Raw genomic sequence first — 25694 nt, forward strand, 5'->3', positions numbered from 1 at the left:
ACTCCCCCTCCTCTCGTCCCATTCTGCACAACATTTCAGCAGTTTATTGATTTCTTTATTCAGCACGGCCTGTCGGAAAGTATTGACCTGCGCTTTTAACATCAGATTTAATTAAAGGCTGTCCGATGGATAACGACTCAGAACTTGATGATTTGGCAAAATAAACAACACAGAGAAAGAGAGTTTATCCCGGACGTCAGGCTGCTGTTATAAAAGCTGCAGAAACCGACACCCTCCGATTAAATAACTTTAAAAAAGTGTTTTTAAAAAGTTATATTTGAATTGTTTACTGCTGCAGGTAGAAAAGCCATTAATAGAATTACCCTCAATTGATTGACATTATTTATTATATCTCTATGACAGAAAGATGAACTGGAGCTACTTACTATGTTCTGTGCATTTTCCTTCTTCTTTTTCTCTTAATTCTTAATTTCTCTTTCAAATCCTTTGACTTATTGTATTTTATATAATAATAGTCTATCATAGTCTTTGTTACAGTTGTTTAAATAAGCATGGAGAGTCAAATCTTCTACTTTTTTAAAAATCCAAATAAAAACACAATTAAAAAAAAAAGTGCATGACAATCTAATTTCTAAATATGGATTATATTCTTTTATTTCTTTACATATTTGACATTCATGTAATGTTCAATTGATCTCATTTCACATTAAAACAAACAAAGTGTAGCTAGCATCGATGGTCACTGCATGGAGGGAGGCTGAACCTCACAGGAATCAGACAGTTTGGAAGGTGTGTGTTGCCGAGAGACTGAACACACACAGTAAAACATAAAGCACCTTTTCCCTGATATGTACACCTGCTCGCAGATAACAAAAGGTAAGGCACGGCATGTTCACTTCACTCCTTTTCTTATATAAAAATAACACAATCTAAAGAAAACGAGTAAAACGAAAAGGAGTGGGAACATTCATCTGTCTTATGTGTGTGTCTGTGTGTGTGTTTTTGTTGACTGGTACCAAGTCATCACAACATCTCTGCTCTGCTTCCGCCGCAGGTCTGAATGATCCACTCTCTCTACAGTACCACAAGGTTTTAAAGATAATGAAGCACATTATTGGAAAACTGTGTGATTCACTGTATGTGTGTGTGTGTGTGTGTGTGCCGCTAATAACTGCATTGTATTAAACAGTTCTGTTCCTGGGATTCACGTACGAGGCGAGTCCTCCTCACAGATCCGGTGATAACCAGTTCAGGAACTTCATTGCGAACTCAAAGCCCAAGAAACAAGCCTGAAAAGAAAAGATACACACAGAACAAACTTGTTAGCTTGTGTACAGTGATAGACAGACAACAGTGATAGAACAAATAACAGATTTTTAACATATGGTTGTTTTTTGACAAAATGTGAACAATTATAATTTGAATTTGAATTGTAACAGAGCTAAAATATGAAATTAAATATGAAATATGTTTTCATGAATTCATATAAATCCACTGTATGTGTACATTTGACCTGTAATAGTGGGAGCTTTAAGACACTGACGATGTTACAGGAACCTCCCCATTTTGAGTTCAGGGATCTTTGCTGGGTGACAATAATTTCACTTCTCTACTGTCCACTCCGGCTGCAACTAACCAACTACTTGACATTATTGATTAACCTTCCAGTTATTGACTCTGCACTATAAAATGTCAGATAAGAGTGAAAATGGCCATCGTTCATTTATACAGTCAAAGATGAGCTTCTAAAGTTGTTTGTTTTATCCAAAACAAAAGTGCAAAACCAAAAGATATTCAATTTCAAATCACAAAAGACAAACAAAAATCAGTCAATTAACACACGCACGTTTAATGGTTTGGAGCTGGAAACATACTTTTGATTCCTTGTGAGTTTTTAATTGACTTACAAATCTTTCCGCTGAGAGACGGAAAAAACTTTTTCGGATTTTGGTCATTTGAGGTGTTAAAATATACCAACTCTACTCTAGTAAAGTCTGTTGGTGAATCAATTTGGTTTGTTTCTGGTGTTAATCTTAAAATGCTGACACAACACAGCGGTGTAGTGATTGGCCTCAATCCGATCTATAGCTTAGTGATACGGATTTATGTCGTTTTCCTGTATATATACATATCATGACCTGTGGCTGCTAATAATGACATTTAATTCATGCATGACTCATTTATGACCACTCCTTCTTTATCCTTGAACTTGTCAAACTAAATACTGCTTGGTGTCAAATGTACCATGTAGCTCCTCTGAGCCAGAACCGTGAGTTCCAATACCCATATTACTGTACTATTTAGTATGCCAGAAAGAAGTCTAATATGTCCCAACACAAAGTATGTAAAATGCAGTATGACAGAAAACACCAGGATGTTGTACTACATCAGGTTGCATTTTGCAGAATGTAAACCAGCGTGCTTTTCTGGCTATTCTGACCCAGAATCCTTTGCACAGCAATTATATAAGCAAGAGGGTCAAAGCTCAAGCTGCCATGTCATAAGGAAGTAGGAGGATGTCCAAATTGAATGCATACTGCATGCAACAGTATTGACTTTGTAAGGGAAGCTGCAGTTTGAATTAAAAGTATGTGATTTGGATCACAGCTTCTATAAAGTTCACTCACTGCGTTTGCAGGGAAAGCTCGAAGCATGACGGCGTTGAAGCCTTTATAGAGAGAGCCGATGCCCTCCTCTCTGATCAGCTCCCGCAGAACGTCACGGAATCCATTGGGATATTTTCCTTCAGGAGCTGAATGAGATAAAACATAAGAAAACTCAGTCCCAGACACATATTTTAAAGACAAACCTGCTTGTTAAACAAATGGAAAAATATATTTTTTCAGACTTGGTAAGATAACTTGTTATCAACGGATATCACAGCCTAAAGAAATTGGGGAATCTAAAAACAAACCTGTTTGGAAACGAGACTTGAGTACGTCGGCTGGAATTGCGACCGCCCAGTTAAAGATCCCAGCCATCCCTCCAGCAAAAAGCACACTGGGAACGCTGAGCTCGTTATGGCTGCAAGGAGAAGAAAACATGTTCAACTCCTCAGAGGTCAATCTTACAATACAACAGACTGTTGTAAATACTGTTAGGAAAGAACAACTATTCACCTTTTTCCTGCTGGTGTGAGGACGTTCTTCAACCACTCATAGGAAGTGAAGTACATCCCACTCGCTGGAACATCTGAGTTACAAAACAAGAAAAAGATTGACTTCAGGTGCACCACAACCTCCATAACATATGAAATATAGCTACATTTAACTGATCAGTAACTAAATGGATACATGTGAATATTTCTATGTAAACATACTTCACATCTTCTGACATAATACAAGTGGTTTGACAAGAATTTAAAGAGTTAATCTAGTAAGATGACCTACACAGAGGGCTCTTTTAAGTGAAATATTCCCATTATGTGATCTAGGTCTCAGGTTTACTATCTATCAGAGTAAAGCAGCACCTCTCATGAGAGTCAGCGCGGTGCCTTTGTAGATTCCTCTGATCCCGTACTGTCTGTACAGCTGTTTGACACAGTCCATGGGTCCTGCATACTTCAGCTCTCCTGTTGATGCCTGGATCTGCACACAACGAAACACACATACACTTTACAATCACTGTCATTTCACTTTGCCATGTGGAATCTACTATTAATCAGTGCTGAACACACAGTGATTAGATTCTTATATCTGTACAAACACATGATCTCTGACCTGTAGGAGGCATTTGATGCGCTCTCCAGGAGCCATGATGGCCGTGGTGAAAACACCAGACAACATCCCTGCAGCAAACAGCTGAGGATACCTGCAGGAGACAACGTACTCACATATTATCACCTATTAGAGCGTTATAGCTAAATGAACAGTACGGCCAACTACAGCAAGGACATCACTTACGTTAGGATGTCATCAGGGGTTTTCTGTTGTAATTTCTTGCCCATTCCAAATCCAAAGAAGCAGACAGCAAACATGGGTGTGACTCCAATGATCGGGGCGGCCATGCCTTTATAGAGTCCCTTCATACCCTTTGAGGGAAGAAGATGACAAGGAAACATCAGCATGTGGGAGGAAAGACATTTTAGACAGTATTTACTCTATAATGTTGCAGATACAAAGGCAGCATGGATCCTCACCTCTTTGGCTAAGGTCTTCTTAAGACAATCAATGGTTCCAGCATACAAGAGGCTCTCTCCAGGTTTGGGTTTGGGCTGAGTCTGCAAACGCACCTGAGAGAGCAAAGAGAACGCACTTTGTATTGACGTCACACACAGAGAATCAAGCATCACAGGAGCAGCAGTTTGGACCTCAATTTGTGCAATCTGAGAGGTTAATTTGACTTAATTCGCCTGGTGGCCATAAACACAACTCTAAATGAATACTAATGTTGCTCCCTGTCTGCTTGATGTCTAAATAGGCAACTGGTCACTTTCTTTTATTTGCCATAACAACTTTTTTAAGGTGATAATATGTTGTGCTATGTTTACAACGTACTCTTCTCACAAGTGGCCAAAAAATGCTGGTTAAAAAAAGAACTGTGACAAAGGTGTGAACTGGGCTTTAAACTTTACAATGATAGTGATGAAGATGAAAATGACAAAACTTCTTAGAAATTGCCTCAAATATATATATTTGTATTCCTGCACTGTGGTTTCTTCCAACATAAACACAGATATATCTGGCATAAGCTTATAATGGCTAAGTGCCTGATGGGTTAGTGTAGATTAATTAAAGAGGTATTAAGCTAATTACTGTAGGTCTCATAGAATAGTGATTGACAGAATCATACTTTTATGTGAGATATCTGTCTGTCTGTACAGGAGGCCACAGCACCAGCACTGAGTTGAGTCACGTAACAGAGTGAATGTGGGTCAAAGGTGCTCATACTCTGAGCAGCTACATTAATATTTACATGAGTGTTACATCTACAGAGTTGACTCTGACATTTGCTTGCTTGTCTCTGGTCTCTGGCTCTGCTGCCTGCAGTGTCACCGCATGCACGCTCGTGGTTGTCTCCTAATGTAATAAGAGTGTCACTGTAAGGGAGACGCAAAGTACAATAATCACCTTAATGGTGTCGAGTGGATGTCCTGTGAAGACGAGGCAAACGCCTCCAAACCCTCCTGCGAAGAAGTTCTTCATCGGACTGATCGGCTGCTGCTTTTTGGACATGTTTCCTAAAAACACAACAGACTGAATGAAACTGACACCGGAAACAAACTGAAACACACAGAGATGTAAATAAAGACAAGAAACAACATATTACCTGGTCGACGGTGTCTCTGTGAGGTGTGTTTGTGAGGTGCTGTCACTCCTGACTGTAGGACCTTTCACCCACTTATTCACCCGGACAGGTCTGACTGCGACACATCTGAACTCTGGTACGGTCCTGTTTGGCGTCCGGGTGGAAACTGTACATTGTTGCTCGATGGAAAAGAACAATCTGTCAATTCTATCTATTTTTTTGTTATTATTGGATCTATCAATACATTTGCTAACACAAAATTCTAATTAAACTTTATTCAAGCTTATTTACAAAATAGATCTGGTAAATTCTCAGTTTATGTAAAACATAAATTCCATATATAAAGTATAAATATATATATTTTTGAATCCATTATGCATCTGTTTATATTTAAATGAAGAACACGCAACATAATATACTTAAAGATGGCACTCAAACTTCTAAAAGCCATCAGGTAGTGACTTTTTTCTCTAAAAGTCTGATTGTATAGAAGTTTATGACAAAATGACTCTCCTTCTCACTTGATTTATTAACTCAGTAAACATCGTGAACATGATTTTTTGGTCTCAATCGCTAGTTTCAATACAGCATTATGTTATTTTAGTAAATTATGGCCCCATACAATAAAGCAGGGTATTTTTTAGTGGTGACAACCTTGACATTGAAGGGCCACTACTACGGCCGTGTGTGGTCTGGTTGTTGTCCGTGTTTTCGTCTTACAACTTATACCTTTAGACAGTGTGTTTTCAGTCCATGAAAGTTTATTGTAACTATTTTGGTTGCATAAAAATGTCTTATTCAGTGTTCGGTTTTACTAGTGCTCCACCTTCGAGTGACATTTCTGGTTGCAAAAAGCCAAGATGGCGACGGCCAAAATCCAGAACACGAGGCTAGAAAAACAGCAGTCCATAACCAATGGGTGACGTCAAGGTGATGATTACCACTTTTTAATTACAGTCTATAACGCTCTCTGAGACTCTCTGACTCCAAAAGATAGTTGACTTTGATCAATGGTCAGTTTGTTCAGCACACACTAACTTAGAAGTTGCTTGAAACTGAAGAGAATTTCCACTTAAACACAAATAAGCATAATGATTTAAGGTGATCACAAAACCAGGCTTCTTTAAAAGACTATTTTCTTTAGTTGAAAGGGTTCAGTTTTTATTTTTCATATGCATTTAAATGTAACATTTGTTTTTTTAATCTCTAAACCAAAGTTGCAGTTAACTGTATTAACTTGTGTCGTCGTTTTTATGGTTATTGCACTCAAAACATAGCTCCTTCTCAACCTCGAGTGGGGTGTTCTTAACCAGGAGTGGGTTACACAATTTATAATAAATATAAATTTAATATTTTTTTACATACAGAAAAAATGAAGAAGTATAACTGTTGAAATCTATGACATTATACTGTATATTTAAACAACAAATGAATGAATGACTTTTAGCTGCAGTCATTTCTCAGTTTAATGTATTCATTGTGTTATATACAATTTTCAATATTATAATATTAATTTACAATATTTTACAATCTTTGAAGTGTGTGGGTTGACAATAAAACAAACATATACATAGCTAAGAAAGGCAAACGGAAAGAGTTTTGAAGGGTTTTGAAGGGCAACTGAGAATGAATAAAATTCAGGACCATCATCACAATTTATCTTTTTTCTAAAATAATAATTTAAAAAAAATCTGTGCTGACATGACGTTCTGGACACACTTGGCTGCTTCTGTCTGCTGCCAACACTTAAAACACTACTGTTTAACTCTTATACTGTTTAAGTCTCACTCTTGGTGATTTCATTGTGTCATGATTGTAACCAACAACATGTTCACAAAGCTCTGAATTAATGTAAGTTACAAAATGTGTTGTCACAAACTCAACAACAAACAATCCAACCACTTCCACTGTTAAAATATAGCTTTATTAGTTTTATTATAACACTGTCATAGCACTTTTGCAGACGATGTTAATCATGTAAAGAAGGGACCCTCACCTCTCTCACACGTACTGTAAACAGACACACAAATAATCAATGAACGATCACTCGGACATTAACTAAAAACGGGTATCACTTCTGCATTGCATTTACCACCTCCAGACGGGGGAGCCATACCAGGGACAAAAACAGATATGTTAAAGTGTAAGATGGGAGAACATCAATCACTACATCATTGGGAAGAAACAAGGAAAGGTACATGTTGCTTAAAGTATTACAACCACAAAGAGATAAAATAAATGCCCTGTATTTCAACTCCATTGTCTTGATTTTCAGTAGGAGCATCAGATAATAACTGGAAATCAACAACACTGACTAAAGTATCATCTCGGGTCATAACAACTGCAGAACACTTTCCCCTCCAGGAATCCACAGCTCACATCAGCCAAGACTGTTGGTATATTACAGCGATATTGCAGGTTGCTATGTAAAGCCTTATTGCAGCACAGTTAGTTTGAATGTGAATGCAGCACACACAACATTAATATGTAAACGTTCAATAACTTCTGACGCTAGAGGAGCTTTGCATATGTAAGTACAGAGCGATCATCTCAAAGACTTTGATTAGCAGTAAAGAGACAAAAGTACCAGACTGAGAAAACTGCAGACGGAGCCACAGGAGAGACTCAATATGTAGCAGCAAGTCACTTAGCTAAAAGCTTAGAATTGATAACACATGAGTCAGTGTGCTTTTTTCTCACTAGGACAGTCAACTTGTTCAACTCGTTCTACATGATTTCAATTCTAATTATAGTGAATGAAAGAGGAAGTCATTTGTAGGAGTATTATACTGCTTGCAGTCACACACAGTAGTTTGGTCCCGCTACAAGGGAAGCACACAACGTATTCTCACAACAGTTTAAATAATGGCACTTTTATCTGTAACATGACTTCAAATCTGTCTTTTTTATACTAAATCTTTGAATTTATTTTTAAATCAATTTGGTTAAAACATATTTTTGTTAGAATAAGATTTAGTTGTGATTGTTGTTTTAATAGTTATTGTATTTGTTTTTTAAGGTAATTATTGCTAGGAATTCACTGTGAAGCAGCTCCAGTATTTGGCCTATTTTTTTGGCTATTCTTAATCTCCAAGTGTGATTGAACCTCACAGGTTTTTTGTGCATTTGTCATGTTTTTTCTGTCTTAAACTTAACACCAGAGAAAAAAAAAAATCCCACTTCTTTTTCAAACACAATTCATATACGACGGGAGAAGCTGTGAAAAACAGGAAAATCTTTTTTAACTCAACATCAAATGCATGCTGCAGCCCTGGACTACAAGTCCATGAAAACATTGGCAAAACTGATTAGCTTCTCTCTGCACAGAATGGCACAGAAAACAGGGCGTCCCATCAAATGTCAGTTCTTTGTCTCTCAAGACTTATTGTACCTCCCTTCAGTGGACAGGAGCAGACTACAGTGTGTGAGTATGCTACTGATACTGTTAGTCCTGGTTCTCACTGATCTGTGGGAACTCCTTGTAGATCTGCTGTACAATTAGCTTATCCATCTGTTTCGCTGTAGCGTTCCCTTCATCTTCTCCTGGATCTTCCTCCTCCCTGAGAATCCTCTGCAGCACCCCCTGCAGGTCAGGCAGGCGGTGCTGGTGCTCGAGGTAGTCCGTCGAGCGTATTATGGAGTGCATGAGGGAAAGATACTCCATTCTCAGCTTCACAGGGAGGGCAAGAGAGGAGATTATAATCAGACTTGGTAACAAGATGTTGGTTTAGCTGGTATCATTGAACAAATAGATTCACATTTTAGGAAAAACGCTTTCTTTTCGAAGGTTTGATGAGAATATCTGTCCCTATCTCATATCTGTCCACTTAATACAATAATAATACAAGAAAAGAAAAAAAGAGTGTTTCCCAAAATGTGAAACTGCTCCTTTAAAACCTGAGAACAATCAGTAGCTGTGCGGTGTTTCCAGGTCTCACCTTGTCTCCAGGTGAAAGGTCAGATATTTGTCGAACAGCGATGTCAATCATCACCATCATGTCAGTGCTGTAGAATATATCAGCGGTCTCTCGGTTGGCGAACACATCTTGCAGAAACTTGAGCACTGAGTGCGGTGCAGGCGGGGTGTGTTTGAACATACACACAGGGTCGTCTGGAGAGCAGAGGGCAGATAGTGAGCGATGACGTCAGTGCGCAGAAGGCATGGATGCAAAATGAGAAATATGAGAAACGGTGGTATTTTACCGCCTCTGTTTAGAAGCAGCAGCACTTTCTCTGACAGGATCTTAACATTTTTCTTCTTCAGCTCCTGCATGTTCACATTGCTGCTGGGTGCTGGGGGACACAGACAAGACACAAAAAAGTAAATAGAAAGACAGTAAAAAGACAAATAACATTAATGATGGCTCTCCTGCGGTTTAAGTAGGGGTGCAACAAATCAAAAAAAGTCAGTTTGGATCGTATCACGTTTTCAGTCACGGATCAGATAAGCACAAAAGAAAAAAGGGAGCAAATATAACTTCTGCAAATACCCTGATCATGTTTCTTTGCTGAGTGATGATCCCTATTGGCCTAAAAAGATTGTTTTTAATTTTTTAGTTTAAGCAGCCGGTCTACAAGGCTCCAGACCATTTTTTTTATCCACAATACAAAAAAATCACTTCAACCGCTCTGAAGTAGGTGTAAACAATGAAATAAAATTAATAATTAGGAAATAATAAACTTCTCTTGGAATTAGCCATTTTAATTATGTATAAATTGCTTCAAGCAAGTGTTAAACAGGTCATAATTCTCTCTTTAATATCTATTTTATATTGCTATGGAAACTAATTCAAACGATTGTATTTATTCAAGTGTCTCGCAAAACAACTACATCTTACAAGCTTTGAACACATCATGATAACATTATAAATGACCCTCGCTCAGCCATCCTTTATTTCAATATTTTTACTCTTGCTGTGCGTTTCCTGCTATGACGAGTCAAAATGTCTGCTGTGAAAAAGCTCCATGGCGACTGTTCCCACCTGTGTGGTGCAGGTTGAAGGCCAACAGGAGGTTCAGGAAGATGTCAGGCAGCTGCTCTGTGGGATCAGAGGGAAGCCCGTCCTCCACCACACCCAGCAGAAACTCAACAAAGTCCGCATTCAAGTGTTCTGCAAACAGGGAGGGTCAGGATTATGTCCTAACTAAAGAACAGGTTATCCCTTTAAGACACCTTTGAATGTATGCGTGTCAAACTTTTAGAACAGGAAAACCGTTTATAATCGGTCTGATAAAGTAAACTTTGTTGTCATGAAGCTAAACAAAATATTGTTTTTCATTGTGTTGGAAGAATCAACATCAGTGATGCTCTGTTTTTTTGTGCACAACCTCATGCAGCTGTACAATATACATGTTATATGCCACCGAAAATATATGACAGTCTTTATATATGCCATACCGTAGTGATGATATGGCACCTGTTCGCCCATTGAGAAGATCATAGTGAGCACCAAAGCTGTGTAACACATCTTCTGGTGCTCTGAGGAAAGAAAAAGAAAAACAAAGAGGGTTATATTTAGCTTTGGGAGTAGTGCAGATGAACAAGATGAGGGGGAAATAAAAATAAATTTCACCTTGTGTGTCAGTCTGTAAGTCCCTGGCCAGCTCCATCGGGAGGATGGAGTTGAGGAGGGTGGAGATGAGAGAAGCATCCAGGCTGCACATCGCCCCGAACACTTTGAGCAGCAGCAGCCGCAAAGACACGCGATGCTCCTGCACGGTCACAAGATAATATTAATAATAACAATGAGCCAAAACTTACCAGATACACACTGAACATCACCAACATGTAGCTCACTAACACTGTAATTACACAATCTCCATTCAGGTCAACAAGGCTCAAATCTAGTTCACTCTTATGTAATCAACAACAAACACAAACTGAATATTATTGTTGAGCACAGTTGCTAGGCCACAAGGACAAGGACATTTTTTTTCAATTGTCAGTCAGAAGTATCACACTGATATATTCTTTAATATACTGACCACATAAAGATGATGATAATAATGAAGAATATTTTAACCTCAAGAGAGAAATCATCTTTACAGACCTTTTTATACTATAAGCCTGATAAATTCATGTTTTTCTTAAATAAAGGTTTGAAGTTAATTGTGTTCAAAATAAAAGGCTTTGTTATTGTTTATTGTCTCACCATCTGATAATATGAAACCAGAGACAGCACATTCTCGTAGTGGTTGGCCTTACACATCCTCTTACACACCTCAGGATCTGCATCAGTCTGAAAAAAACAAAAAAAAATGTTAGTCGAGAAGCGATGACATAATAAAATCATAACTATGTAACCTCCTAATCTGTGTGACCGCCGTGGTCCCTGGAAACACCAGAGGAGGATTATGAAGCCCATTGACAGCTCTTCTGGACATCTCATCCCTGAGTGTCGGGACAAACTGCCAACAAAGAATATTTGGCAGCCTGAAGCATTTACAGATTCAGTCTTTAAACACACTGTTGGATTTGTAAAGTCGTCTGAGCCGGTCTGATCCCATCAAACATGTCTGGTATTTACAACACGACAGCTGGACTGGTCCTGTAGTCACATCAGAGGATCATCCCGAGAGAAAACTTTAAAAATCATTATGAGGATAAACCAGTGATGTCAACTCAAAAACTCCTGACTAATTATGTCTGTTGAATTAGTGACTCAATATGTTTTCAGCTCTCATTGAAAACTGACCCACCGTAATGTCACATTACTGTGCATATTAACACATAATGACTCATGTTTGACCCAGAGGTCTTGTGTGTAAGCTGATTTACGGTATTGCTATTCATTGCGTGTAATGTGTATTACATATTTTACTGTGTAATCACTTTGCAACCATTATTTTGAAATGTGCTTTATAAATAAATCCTGAATTACTTATGACTGACAGACAAACATATCTGTGAAATCTATGTTTTCATATGTGACACAGTCAGTCAGGACTTCAGTAACATCTTCTTTCGGATAAACTTGAATCGTTTTAAGAGGTCACTCAGGGTTCCCACGTGTCCTGGATGTACTTAGCTCCACCCCCTCGTTTAACTTCTGGTTGCTGAGCTTGTCAGTTTGTTTAGCCTGCAAAAGGTTTAAGGTTTTTTATTTAACTCTCGATAGGACCAATAGTTTCAAATGTTAGTTGGGCAATTTTGAGAGAGTTGGATATTATTGGGTGGGGTGTCTTATTCAAAACAATAAATCAGACTTCCACAGAGAGGAACACACTAGTGTGTGACGTGATCCCTATCTGTCATACCAACTAGAACATCACTGAAACATTCCTGGAAAATGATCTCTAGAACTAAGCAGGGACGCTGTCACTGCATCATACCAGTATCTTCAGCAGCTCCTCGAGGTAGCAGGCGATGAGAGCGTGGTCTTCATGAAGCGCCCAGCTACGCTGCTGAGAATCGTCCCGGTGATGGGCGAGGTCGCCGAAGATCACCTCCAGCCTCTGCTCGTCGTGACACACCTGACCCTGCGGCAGCGATGCTCTCAAATCCTACAGAGACAGAGAACATGAAGACACACCTATTTCTGCTAAAACTTGAAATACCAGTACAGAGGAACATTTAAGGAACAGGACTGTGTCATAGAGAAGCTGCTCAACTTAAAGTCTGGCGAGAATTTTATGTAGGTTCGTCACTTTGAATGACCCCTTTCACATTCAAAATATTGATGACAGCAGCTTTAAAGGATAATACCGGTGTTTTTAAAAGTTTGTGTCAATTGTATTGGATGCTTTTCTGCTCTGCGTCTGCATGCATTACATTACATTACATTACATTACAGTCATTTAGCAGACGCTTTTATCCAAAGCGACTTACAGGAAGTGTATTCAACATAGGTATTCAAGAGAACTACTAGTCACCAGAAGTCATAAGTGCATCTCCTTTCTTAGACAAGCATCTCAAAGCATAAGCCAGAGCAAAGGTATAGTGCAGAGGCAAGTTACTACGAAAACAATAATTGCAGCATGCAGCAGCATAGTTTCAGAGATCAGCCTTTCAGCAGAGGGTTTTCTCTGTAATTCATTTTTAAAAGACAACATATTCAGGCTGGAAGTTACCAGAGCGACAACCTTCAATTTGGCTTTGTTTAAAACTCTTTGTATCATCTTTGTTAGTCCCCATCTGAGTGTTTCCTATCTAAAAGCACACTGAGGAGACCTCTAATAGAGCACAGAGTATTCAGGCTTTATAATTGGATGAGCGTAGTGGGACTGTGCACAGGTGTCACCATGTAAATACAGGATGCAGCCAACAGCTTTCAGAATTTGCTGTTTGAGGTTACATGTCACACTACCCACCACTGACCACCTTCAAATGACAGTAAGAAATGCAAATGTCTGCCAGGAAAGAATCAGCAGCTCCTCTCATGCTTAGTCAAGCATAAAAACAGGAAATGAGCGAGCGATACGGTGAGTACCTTCCCCCGAGTCTCAAAACAACTCTGAGAAATGTCAGCTAAATGAAAACTGAGCTGTAACTCTAAACGACACCGGTGCTCTCCTTTAAGCTGGCGGGGCTGCATGTTGCTGAATCCACATGATATAATGAAAACAAATCTGACCTTTTTCTCCACCAGTGAGAGGAGAACTTGCTCTAGATCAGAAGAGGCCTGAGGTAAGGCCGTCTGCAGATGGCCGACCACCACGCCTACGGCGACCCGCGACAGCTCGTAACTCAAGCCCGTGTTCTTCCGTACCAGCTCGATCAGCTCGGCCCCGATAGTCATGGGAACCGGCTCAGAAGTTGTGGGGCTGCCAGGAGGGCTTTCAGCGATGGAAGGGGGGGCAACGGGCCAATCACTTTCCGGCTGCTCCACCACGGTGGGCTGTGAAGGAGGAGGGGTGAGATGGGGAGGCTGTGGAGCCGGGTTCTTCTTTGCAGGAGCTGGCTGAGGAGGGGAGTCGGAGGGGGGGCACGTCCGGAGCCGGTGCAGTGGGCTTCACACGGGATGGCACAGGAGGAGGGGGGGTGCTGGAAACACTTGGCAAGCTGACATCAGAGGAGAGCAGAGAGTGGGAGGAGCCAGACTCTAATGAGGTGGTGCTGATCGTGAGGGAGGGAGCGGGTGACGGAGGAAGAGAGGACCCTCTGGAGGGGACCTCCGGCTCTGCTGAGGGAGAGAGAGAGAGAGAGAGAGAGAGCTCCAGTTACAGAGTGTAGAGTGAACAGGAATGACCTGACTAAGAATAGAGTGTGTTTGTGAAGTATAGAGCTGAAAAAACACTGTGCTGTAATCTCTGAGACTGTCACAAACTTGTCAGTGATGTTGTGAATTCTGAGTGAAAAAAAAGCGTCCACAGTGCTGCTCTCTAGAGTTCTCACCTGGACGGCGGCCGTTACGCTGTTTCTCAGGGGGAGGTGGGGTGATGGGAGCTGCACGTCGAGGTTGAGGAGGCACCTGCAGGAGGTGAAATTAATTAAATACAGACTCATTTGAGGGGATATTGCGTGTGTGTGTGTGTGTGTTTTGTGTGTGTGTGTGTGTGTGTGTGTGTGTGTGTGTGTGCACGTGTGCGTGTGTAATCCTGTAAATGGATAAATCCTTTTCTGATGAACTGATCAAGTACTAGTCCCCATTTGCAAAGATTTGGGAGCCAGAATATAAATGTAAATGATCAGTGTTTAATAGGCAGCCTTAAGCATGTTCACATATTCAGCATTAATGAGTTACAATTGCAAACACACTTTATTTATTTAGCACTTTTTGAAACAGATGTTTGAAGTGCTTTACAGGAAGACGAATGGCAAAACAGGGAGATATACAAGATGGATGACAATTTGCAGCCTTATAACTTTTTCTGCTCATAAGTATGAAAAATGTATAAAAGCTGTCTAAATATCCAACGTCTGCATATTTGAACCTAATTGGTGGCTTCAAATAAAACATTTAAATATGTACTGTGTGAGTGTGTTACCTGATAAAAGCCCTGTTCTGCCTGTATGTTGTCCACGCTTCCTGACAGCGGCACGCCCCCCTGTCGTCCATGGTCCCGGTTCAGGCCGTTGGGTGGAGGAGGAGTTTGACTGAGAGATATCTCGCTGCTGGAGGATGGGATGCCTTGTTTGTGACCGGTGGACGAGGAACTTCGTCGCGCAAGCGTTTCTTTTCTGTGATGGATCAACTTTCTGCACCAGAAGAGAATAAATGATTTATACAACATACCAGAATGAATATATTAACTTGTAATAAGCATTTCGACTCACTGTAGAACATCTCTCTGTTCCAGATTGTATTTGCCTCCATTTTTTAAAGCCACGTTGTGGATTCCTTCAATTGCTCTGTCAATAGACTGCAACACCTCATCCTGCTCTGGAGCCTACCAGAGAAAGAAAGAGAACATAGGGTACAAATGAAATATTCATTAACATAATTATTACATTTTAAACAGAATGGGTCAGACTTGTGGCTCGAGGACATGTGTGACTCCAGGCAGAAAACAAACTGGGGCGGTTATCTAACAAAAACAGCTTTTTAACCAGTGACACACGTGCTCAGTGAGGCCTCACATTCAGGCTCGTTAAACCTCTACAGCCAATGTCATTAACAACAGGAGAGAGCATTCCTATGCTGCCAGCGTGCAGCCTGTGGTTTAACAAAATACATGCTCTGACTAGTTCACTGTATGGATCCTTGGAATAAGGAGTCTCCTGACTGCAGATCCCAAGTGGGTGTGTCTGAGAGAAAAGCTATGCGGAAGGGAGAAGCAACTTGTTGTAGGAAAACAAGGATAGTTGAGAATTATTCTTACAATTATAAAATAAAAACTAGAGATATATTCAGAGGAGCAGACGAGTTTCATTTGAGCAGAAACAATATCTTTCTGTCTTGCTGGTCTTAGGTTTGGGTCTGTCCGGTCTCATTTCCTACCCCAGTGGTTCTCAACCTTTTTTCAGTGATGTAACCCCTGTGAAATATATTTTCAACCAAGTACCCCCTAACCAGCTCAAAGCATTTTTGGCTGGAAAAAAAGATGTAATACACAGTCTGATTTATTAAACTGTTAAAGATGAAGATTGCTTTGTTGCATTGAATTCAGTTTATGAACTTACACTTATAATATTTATTAAATAACTATTTTTAAAAGGATTTTTGAATGGATGCTAATTTTAAATATATTTTTAAAAAATCTCACGTACCCCCTGGAGTGCCTTCATGTACCCCCATTTGAGAACCACTGTCCTATCCTATATCATCCTGTCCTGTCATATCTTACCTCCTTCCCTACATCCCTCTCTGTCGCAGTGAGCAGCTGCAGTGCAGAAGGCAACGTCTCTATGCAACCTTTCCAGTAATTTATGGTTTCTCCTGCAAGCATTTCTATTTCCCTCCTGACAATAATCGGCAGTGAGCTTCAACGTGGCGTGCACTGTAGAACATATAGTACAGTAACTACATGGGATCTTCTCGAGCCCATCAATTCAGCCCTTAACGTCACTACGCATTCACCAGATTTCACTTCACCCCAAGATGCGACATGGGCACTGCTTGTTTTTTTTCCCATTGAGAACCAAAACAGAAAAACACGCAGGTCAGAGATCCGTGTTTACCTGTATTTTTTCGATGTATGACGATGGGATGTAGCCGGTTTCCCCCGAGCTGCAGCGGGACCCCAGCCACCAGTGTTTGTTGCTCCTCTCCAGGATTAGGAAGCTTTCTCCGGCCGAGAAGTGCAGTGAGTTGGGCTCCGCGGATCGGAAGGCGTACAGAGACCGGTACATACTTTAATGAGACTTTGAAGCGCCGGAATAACCAGAAACAGCTGGAGAACCGGTGTCTGGAGATAACGAGTCTCAGAGGGGTAATATGTGATCCGTCAGAGGCGGTTTAAAGAGTCCATGAAGGCATGTCCCCGGTGGATCGTCGCTGTCTATTTACAATGTAGCTCCTCGGATCATCTGACCTGTGACAGTTGCGGGTAAACACCGCAGGAGGCGCTGTTGCTGCATGAACACGCCCCCAGACATTTTAATCGACCGATGATCCCCAAACCAGAGTGATCTCTGTGCAGCTGCATCCCATATAAACATAAAAACATATAAGTATCCATTCCTGAAAACCATAAATGTAAAGGCACATTTTCTTTGTAGAAGGCGCTATGACTTAAGAGGTATTACGTTTTCAATCTCTTATAACTCAGTTGTATTTGTACTTCAGCCCTTGAATACAGTACAAACTCCACTCATTTAAAAGCACTCAGTACTGAACATGATCAACAACACACAGCTCACTATGATTACTATTATGAAATATATAATGCATTTAATTCAGTGTATGGAAGCTCATTCAGTAGCATTGCATTTATAACGCAGCATCCGTAAACAGTATGAACACGACATATATTTGCCAAAATTTACAACTTTTTTATACAGGGTTTATAAATTATTTTCCTGTGCGAAATTACTCCACATGTACCCTCTTTAAGAATAATATTTGGATCAGGTGGACCTCTGTGAGACAACCATTAGTCTCTCCAGAAAGTGCAAATAAACCTCAAAATATAAGTGTTCAACAGATTCAGCACATATAAATTAATGTGAAGTCCAAATCAAAACGTTTTCGTTGGAGTTAAAAGCAAAGCATCCCTTGTTTTCAAATTAATTTCTTTAAATTTGATAAAATAAATAAAACATACTAACTATTGGTCCTGAAATCGGTGCCTTTTAGCCTTTAGTTATAATTATTTTAGCTATAGTTTTATAAATGTAGAATTTATAATTGTTGTTGGTTAACTCAATATGTGGAGGGTCAACGTTTTCCTGTAAATTTGGGGAAGAGAATGACACACAACTGAATGTGCTACGACATCAGTTGCTTTAGTATGTGAGCATTTAGATAGTGAAATCAAATAACTTAATTTAAAAATAGAGCTTTCTTAGCTTTAACAAACAACAACTGTATGTCAATTCTTATTAATTGTATTGATTATTTTATTTAACACGGTAAAGTGCTCATATCCATGGTTAATACAAAGTATCCAACATTAAATGACCAGTTTATAAAACATGTTGAACTTGAAAATAAAATGGTTTCGATTTAGCGTTACACAACACCGGAAGTCAGCGGCTGGTGTTACACAGAACTTTGTCCCCCGCATGTGTCGCCGCAGCCGGTTGGTGAACTCTGTCAACATCATAGACATCATATATGATCATATATGATGTCTATGGTCAACATGGCCAGTGCGGTGTGTACCAGATTCCTCCTCCAGAGATCAACACAGGGGTTTCTCTTCTCGTCCAGAACAGGAGCAGCTTTCTCCAGGTATTGTAGTTTATCAATTCAATTCGTATTATACATTTTTCTAACGATTTAAACCCTGTGGGGTCCCTTAAGCAACTGCCCCTTTTGGCTTTTATGACCTCTGTGTGGAGACGAGGATGTTAAAAAGTCATATTATTGTCATGAAATACCTCCACTATCACAGGAGTTTGACATGGTGAAATACAATTTGTATTCAACGGAGGCAATGCTTGTTTAGAGACATATCTTGTGTTGCATTATTCCCACAGTATATATATATATATATATATATATATATATATATATATATATATATATATATATAAATATATTAAAAAAAACTCCACACAAGAAATATCTATTGGCTCTATCCAAAGGCAATATATATATATTGCCTTTGGATATAGCCAATGGCTTTCAGGTTGGTCATCTGTTGCAGATTGCATGTACATCATTTTGGGATAACAAATGTTGTGGAAGCAGTGTGCTGATTCAACTTTTTCCCATTACATTTCTTGTGTGGCTTTATTCCCCTTCATAACAACTCTAAGACTCCCATTAGGAACAAGCTTCACGCTCATCTGCACACCAGACAGTATGTCATTAGTTGCATTCAGTTTTCAGGCCAGGTCACAACATGAGTCCTCTGCTGTGCTGCTTTAGAAACCAGCTGGCGGGGCAGCAGTTGAAAAGAAAGTGCAGTGCGTCACGTCTCAAAAACAAAAAGTTGCTGAACCCAGATTTCTGTAACAGTCAGCAAGCAAAAGTGTAAGAACAGGTTTAAAATTAGTTGCAGCTCTTTAGACGAGCAGAAATGTGTGTTTCTTGGCTGCCACTTTTCTGCAGGATCAGGCCTAAAGCGCTTGGCTGTCAGCTCTGTCAGTAGGTTGGCACTGGATTTTTTGGCTGTTAAACTGGGCCACATGGCAACAGTTCTGTAGCACAGCCTCTTTTTTTGTGAAATAAAAAGTGATGGAGAATGTACAGAGAGAAGACCAGTGCAATAAATACATAATGACAGAGACTTTTTATGCTTCAAGCACTCTTTGCACTATTAATACTCACAATAAATCATAGAAGGGACCTGTTTTTTGTACTATATATGGCATTGGTTCTAATTAGTCTACCTATCATTTGTTGCAGCCCGTTTCTTTGCCGTGCACATAGATTGGGTCCCAGCGATGATGAAATGTACCAACGTACCTCGGTGTCCGTCATGCAGAAGGAGCCGGGCAGCGGGGCCCTGATCCACAGCTACAGCTCCAGAGGATTCAACATCGACGGCAACAAGGTGTTCGGGCCCTGTGCTGTGCTGCCTCCTGCTATCCTCCAGTGGAATGTGAGATAAACATCCAAAGCACCTTCACAGTTCATAGTTTGTTGTGTTGTGTACTGCTTTGTATTGAATTTAAACAACTATCTGTGTTTATTGCTTAAAATCTCTGTCTCTCTCTCTCTGCAGGTTGGCAGTTATGAAGACATCTCAGAAGAAAGTGTCTCACTCTTCCACATGCTTGAACCAAGAATAGGTAAAGATAAAAGCACACCCATGTACAGATACCAAAGTATTATTAGCCAATGCCACCATTTTTGTTGATTTGGGTTTGGCAATTGTGATGTCATAGCACATGATTCACATGATTTTCATGTTCTTCAAACCATTGAGTGATGTTTGTCCTGTATGGAAGCATCTGCATTTATTACATTTTTCCAGGCAGTTCCAGGATTTTGTCAGTCATTTAGGTTTATATATGTTAAAATTAACAAAAACGGTCCTGGTGTTGTTTGACTTAATTTCATGTTGTTTTATACAGAGATTCTTGTGCTGGGCACAGGTGCACGTGTTGAAAGAATTAACCCTTCGGTCCTGGCTCTGCTCAAACGTAAAGGCATCGCAGTGGAGGTGCAAGACACGGTAAAGTGTGCTCAGTGTCTCACTAAAGTGCATATTTTCTTCCAGCATAAAAGACATGGAAGACTTCCAACAACAGTAAAAACTACTCGAGCTGCACTAATCTACCATTCTGTCTTTCCTTTTCATCTCTGCTGTTTTACAGCCAAATGCATGTGCAACCTTCAACTTCCTAGCCAGTGAGCGAAGGGTGGTGGCTGCTGGTCTGATCCCTCCGCCCGTCAGCACGGCGCTGGAGGTGAGACAGGAATAAGTGTTGCCATGTCAACAGAAGCTAGGACTGATTTCTGCAGATGGAGGATAGAGGTTTACAAATGAACCCAGGCCTTTGAGATGGTTATTCTTCTTCTTCAAGAAGCATTCCAAGGAACAAACTCCGTGACACAGCTCTGAAGAATCACTGTATTTTAAAAAGCAGCTGCCGTCACCCAGTGATCTGAGGAGTGAGCGAACCAGAGAGACTGTAAAAAGTGTTCTTGTATAGAAAAACTGTGTTATGTGTATGAAATATATTTAAAAGCTTTACATGCAACAAACCGCTCATGTGTCATGAATTGAATGTGTTTTCCAGGAATAAGGAATATTTATTATTTAAAAAGGTACAGGGATGAGTTGCTATTGTCTTTGCAGTAGATAAAAGTGTTTTGTATTAAAAACAAAATGTAAAACATCTTTGTGTATGAATATGTTCCAGCCCTCTGCCCGAGGTGTTGGTGGTGACTGTCCTTGATTTGGATAAGCCTCTTTACTCTGTGCGTCGGTCTGTCCCGCCTCTGCCTCCAGCAGCGCTGCCACCTACAAGCTGCCTATGTGCAGCACATGACAATGTTCAGTGGCTTTGTCCTCCTCACACATAAGCTCCCATAGATAAGAGAATCCACAAATCCTCTACATATCACTGGGATTCATCTCTTAATCATCTGTCTCTGTGCTACAGGCCCAGCGTCAGTCTGAAATATTTAAATCCCTGCCATTCACAAACATGGTGCTGCATGATTACTTTCACGTCCTGCTAATGAGAAATTGTGAGACTGATTGGTGCTTAAAGGAATAAAATAATCCCAATCAAACTGGCTCCAGTTAGATCATTTAATATTGAATATGAAGCTGTCTTTACTAGATGAAGTAATAATCATAATTTCAGTCAGTTTCAGCTGATATATCTATTAAAATTGGGCAGTATTTTTTAGACAAATTTGATTACTGAAACTTAGCCTGTTCAGGATTTTACTTAATAGTTGTATTGGTTGTTACAGAGTATAACCTGGTCTCATACCAAATCATTGTAAATGCAGATGATTGAAACTTAAAAGGACAAAATAAAAATATGGTTTACAAATTGTCAATGGTTTAGAGACAAATAGAAATGGCAAACAACTTAGACCCCCAACATTTACATAGTATACTCACATTTCATTCTACATGCTACATAACACACCCTCTGCATTACAGCTGTGATAATCATCCATACTGTCATTATGGCCTCTCAGCTGCTGAATTGTTGTGTCCTGATGTTGAAAGTGTCTCTCGTTCATCATCAGAGTTGTGAGACTGGTGTCTCTGTGATCCTCTGAAGCAGAGCTCTTCTCCTGTTATCCGGCGGTACATGTCTTTGATGTCCTCACATTCAGCCTCAACGTGGTTGACAGCATCATATGAGCGGGACACAAATATCTAAAGAAGACAGAGGAGTGAGGAGACATCATTTACCAGAACTGGACCTAAGAAACTTCACCCCATTTCATTTTTTTTTTAACAGAAATCTCCTTATTACCTGACTCTTTTTTCCGTCTTCATTTGGAACGAGCATCTTGCTGACTGAAACAAATCTAGATTCAAGGTGGTGAGAGGAAACAACACCAATTAAATGTGGTTTTAAATGTAAATTAAAAAACAAACGGTGACATTTAAGATTGAAATGTGTCACAAACTTTTTCATGATGGGCTCGAGAAGCTCCAGGCCTGGCCGAACTTCTTTCTCTGGGTTTCTGGTTTCTGCAGTCGTGCTCACCGTGGCGATGTACATCCCTTCTGAGGCCACATTGTGGACATAGGAAACTACAGATATGTAAATGTCTGCATGGACAAAACGGAAGGGGTTTCCATTGACAAAATTCAACCAAAATAATTTATTTTCAAAGAATATGTGGACTGCAATACACATGTACGTGAATCAAGATTTTTTTTTTTTTTAATGTTTTAGCAGAAAAACAAATGGACAAAATACCAGATTTCCTGTTGAGTTGAGTTTGAGGGATGATGATTTGGCAGGAGTGTGCCTTGTCTGTGTTTTTAACTGGATGATTTAATAAACAGATGACTCTTATCACACGCCCCACTTTCCTCACTCTATGAGGAACGTAGCTGGGGTCACAGATGAGCTGTTTGCAGTGGAACAGCTGTTAAAAAAGACAAAAAGACAAAATCACAACACATTTTCTCCAAAGATCCTGACTTCTCTATCTATCCTCCCCATGAACACACTTGCCTTCCCCTCAGACTTCACAGCTTTCACTTTGCCATTGTCCATCACAAGCTCATCCACTGTTCTGTTCAAGAGGAAAGTGCCTCCGTACTCTGCACTCAGTCTGAAACACACAGACTCAGGTTGGCTAATATGAACAGTGACTACATTCTCTGTTGCTGGTGCCAGATTGTGGAAAAAACACAAATACTTCAAACATCTAGAAAGCCACCGCCTGACATTGATATACATCATGATATCTGTTCCACTTACAGAATCCCACACCATGTTTCCTACTTCATGTTGATCGCACTGCACTGAATGTAATGAGAAGACAAACTGGAACTTTTTCTGTAAGTATTTAGGGAGAAATCTGATTATTTAATTTGTAACCTGACAAATCCCTGTGGTAGTTCGCCCAGCCCGTACACAGGGTAGAGGTATGGACTGATGTTGTGGCGGGACATAGACTCAGAGTACAGCTTTATCCGTCTGATGGTTTCCCCACACGGCTGGTCCAGGTAACTGCAGGGTCACCAGGAGACAATAAGCCAGACCAGTTAGGTCTTAACTTAAAAGGATCACCTGTCATCATTCTTTCCTTGTTTATTCAAGTAATTGTTGTGACGGACCTCTCATTGCTGTGTAAGGCTATGGCATGACCTGTGAACTCCATGACATCTTGTCCCAAGTCAAAGCGGTAGAAGAGGTCCCGTGAGGTCATTTTGTTAGGATCCACGTCATGGCAGTTCCGAGGGTTTCTCCCGTCAAAGTTCAGGGCAAAGAGCAGCAGCTTCCTGAACCTTCTCTTGTCAAACATGCCCATCAGATCTGAAACAGAAATGTTTGCCGTTAAAGGGAGTTATGATTAATTAAACATTCTTCTCTTCTATTCAGGTTCAGGTTCATCACCTGTAGCATGCATGGCATCCTCCTCTGTGCCGGGGACTTTGTGCACTTTGCCTGCTTTGTAAACATAGCTGCCTTCAACAACTTTGAAGTCCAGATATCGAGTGACCTCAGTGTGCACCAAGATTTTCACCAGCTCACCTAAATGCAATGACACAGTAGAGTTTACAGAAAATTACAGTGCACTCATTTATACTACAATAATGCACAAATCCCAAGTTCACATGCACTTTGCCTCACCATTGGCGAGAAAAAATTTGGGGATAAGGTCGATGTTCCACTCTTTTCCGTGGTCGATAGACTTATCAGGTCCGGGAACCTTAAACTTCTTGTACAGCTGTAAATGTAGAAGAATATTAAACACGACGAATGAGCGATGTAGCAACGGCTTTGTCAAATGGAGGATGTTGGCTGATGTTTGTGTTTGTATGAACGCACCTCCTCAAGGGAAGAAATGGATGCACTCTCTCCTCCATAGTAAGGATTCTTGTCAATGTGAAGAACCTTTTTCCCACTTCGAGACAATAAACCAGACAGGACACATTCCTGAGAGAGACAGTGAAACAGTCACACACTGTGCATCTGTAGATCAAAACTAGCACAATGATATCATTTTATTGTTATGAATCCATCTAACAGCCAACAGGAGCTCAGAAGGTCTGCATGTGAATGATCAGTACAAGTGTGACCATTTTACTCATGAACAAACTTAACCTCCACTTATCCTATAAAGTATTAAAGAGTGAGAATAGTTCAGGGAACACGCAAAAGAAAAGGTCATTCAGCATATCTTTAGATTCTCAGTACAAAATGTTAATAGTAATGTTGACCATTGTAATTTTCCTCATATAATAGACTACCTATTTCACAATGAATACACGTTTTCTTACCTTAAGTCCAGTTCCAAGCACAATAATATCATATTCCTCCATTCTTACAGTCTCTCCTCCTGTTACTCTGTGCCCCACTGAGTCCTGGTGTTTTTCCTGAGTGTAGCCTGTTGCAGTATTATGAATGTGCCTGTGCATATTTGTCTATACAGATATCATGATGATGAGTGACACTAATTTCACTAATCCTCTTAAAACTGGCTTGTCTGTTCTATGTGTGTGTGTGTGTGTGTGTGTGTGTGTGTGTGTGTGTGTGTGTGTGTGTGTGTGTGTGTGTGTGTGTGTGTGTGTGTGTGTGTGTGTGTGTGTGTGTGTGTGTGTGTGTGTGAGTTTATGATTGGCTGAAAGAGGTGGGGTAATCCCAGTCATTGCAGATTGAGTATGAAATGAAGATGGTTTCATCACTGGTGGACAAAGTATTCAGATCTGCCATTCAAAAATCTACATTTCTGTCATACAGAAATATTATCAGCAACATGTATTTTAAGTATCAAAGGAAATGTACTTGTTGTGCAGTCAAATGTCCTCTGTGACTGATATAAATAAAAAAAGTTAGGTAGGTATGTCTAGATAAATCGGAGAGGTCATGTGATAATTAATAGGAGATGAAAGAATAAAAAAAACAAGTTTTGATACACAAGTATGTGTTCATTTGTACATTTGTTTCTTTGATATTAGTATTTATTTACCTTTTTGGCCTTAGACAGTTATTTAAATGAAACCATGTGAGAAGTTTAGAGGGGAAATGTTTCTTTGCTTGAACTTATAGACATTTGAAATGTCAAAATAAGCCCCAAAGTACTCAAAATACACAAGTAAAATACAAATGGGCCCACCTCGAAATTGTACCTTAGTACTATACTTAGTTAATTATCACTAAAATATTTTCACTTACATCAAATATGTACTGTATATAGGCAATACTAAGCCCAACACTACTGAGACCAATACGTTTACAGAAAATCTGATTTTGTAAGTTTGTTTTACCTTCCAATAAAATCTAAATTCAAAGTCTTAATATTCAAAAATACCTAAAATCTAAACAAGAACAATAACGA

General features: G+C 39.9%; 4 protein-coding genes across 4 annotated transcripts; 1 reads left to right on the top strand and 3 right to left on the bottom strand.

Annotated features, from left to right (window-relative positions):
• Positions 1-601: 601 nt before the first annotated feature.
• On the bottom strand, positions 602-5324 carry slc25a20 (solute carrier family 25 member 20). Its single transcript, XM_054616508.1, has 10 exons — positions 5230-5324; positions 5031-5140; positions 4100-4192; positions 3864-3991; positions 3681-3771; positions 3431-3548; positions 3081-3153; positions 2876-2985; positions 2589-2713; positions 602-1250 (listed from the first exon to the last, which is right to left on the bottom strand). Exons 2-10 carry the CDS (start codon positions 5133-5135, stop codon positions 1188-1190), a joined length of 906 nt encoding a protein of 301 aa, XP_054472483.1. The 5' UTR covers positions 5136-5140; positions 5230-5324; the 3' UTR covers positions 602-1187.
• A 1435-nt stretch (positions 5325-6759) lies between these two features.
• On the bottom strand, positions 6760-17104 carry LOC129105452 (NCK-interacting protein with SH3 domain-like). Its single transcript, XM_054616485.1, is given in 14 exon segments — positions 6760-8878; positions 9147-9319; positions 9412-9501; positions 10191-10319; positions 10607-10687; positions 10782-10920; positions 11361-11447; positions 12541-12711; positions 13782-14132; positions 14134-14330; positions 14543-14618; positions 15136-15346; positions 15425-15537; positions 16769-17104. Coding segments are annotated over 14 exon segments (2214 nt in total). The 5' UTR covers positions 16940-17104; the 3' UTR covers positions 6760-8653.
• A 1178-nt stretch (positions 17105-18282) lies between these two features.
• On the top strand, positions 18283-21429 carry ndufaf3 (NADH:ubiquinone oxidoreductase complex assembly factor). Its single transcript, XM_054616518.1, has 6 exons — positions 18283-18343; positions 18388-18482; positions 19605-19800; positions 19924-19990; positions 20276-20376; positions 20519-21429. The coding sequence occupies exons 1-6, from the start codon at positions 18314-18316 to the stop codon at positions 20624-20626; spliced, it is 597 nt and encodes a 198-aa protein (XP_054472493.1). The 5' UTR covers positions 18283-18313; the 3' UTR covers positions 20627-21429.
• Positions 21430-21849: 420 nt separating this feature from the next.
• zgc:112334 (uncharacterized protein LOC619199 homolog) lies at positions 21850-24678 on the bottom strand. The gene is made up of 11 exons (XM_054617674.1): positions 24637-24678; positions 24185-24292; positions 23987-24083; positions 23750-23887; positions 23470-23668; positions 23231-23362; positions 22862-22961; positions 22601-22772; positions 22305-22449; positions 22148-22202; positions 21850-22047 (listed from the first exon to the last, which is right to left on the bottom strand). The coding sequence occupies exons 1-11, from the start codon at positions 24676-24678 to the stop codon at positions 21850-21852; spliced, it is 1386 nt and encodes a 461-aa protein (XP_054473649.1).
• Positions 24679-25694: the final 1016 nt, after the last annotated feature.

Source organism: Anoplopoma fimbria, chromosome 17 (genome assembly GCF_027596085.1).
Source record: "Anoplopoma fimbria isolate UVic2021 breed Golden Eagle Sablefish chromosome 17, Afim_UVic_2022, whole genome shotgun sequence".
Classification (NCBI taxonomy): Eukaryota; Metazoa; Chordata; class Actinopteri; order Perciformes; family Anoplopomatidae; genus Anoplopoma; species Anoplopoma fimbria.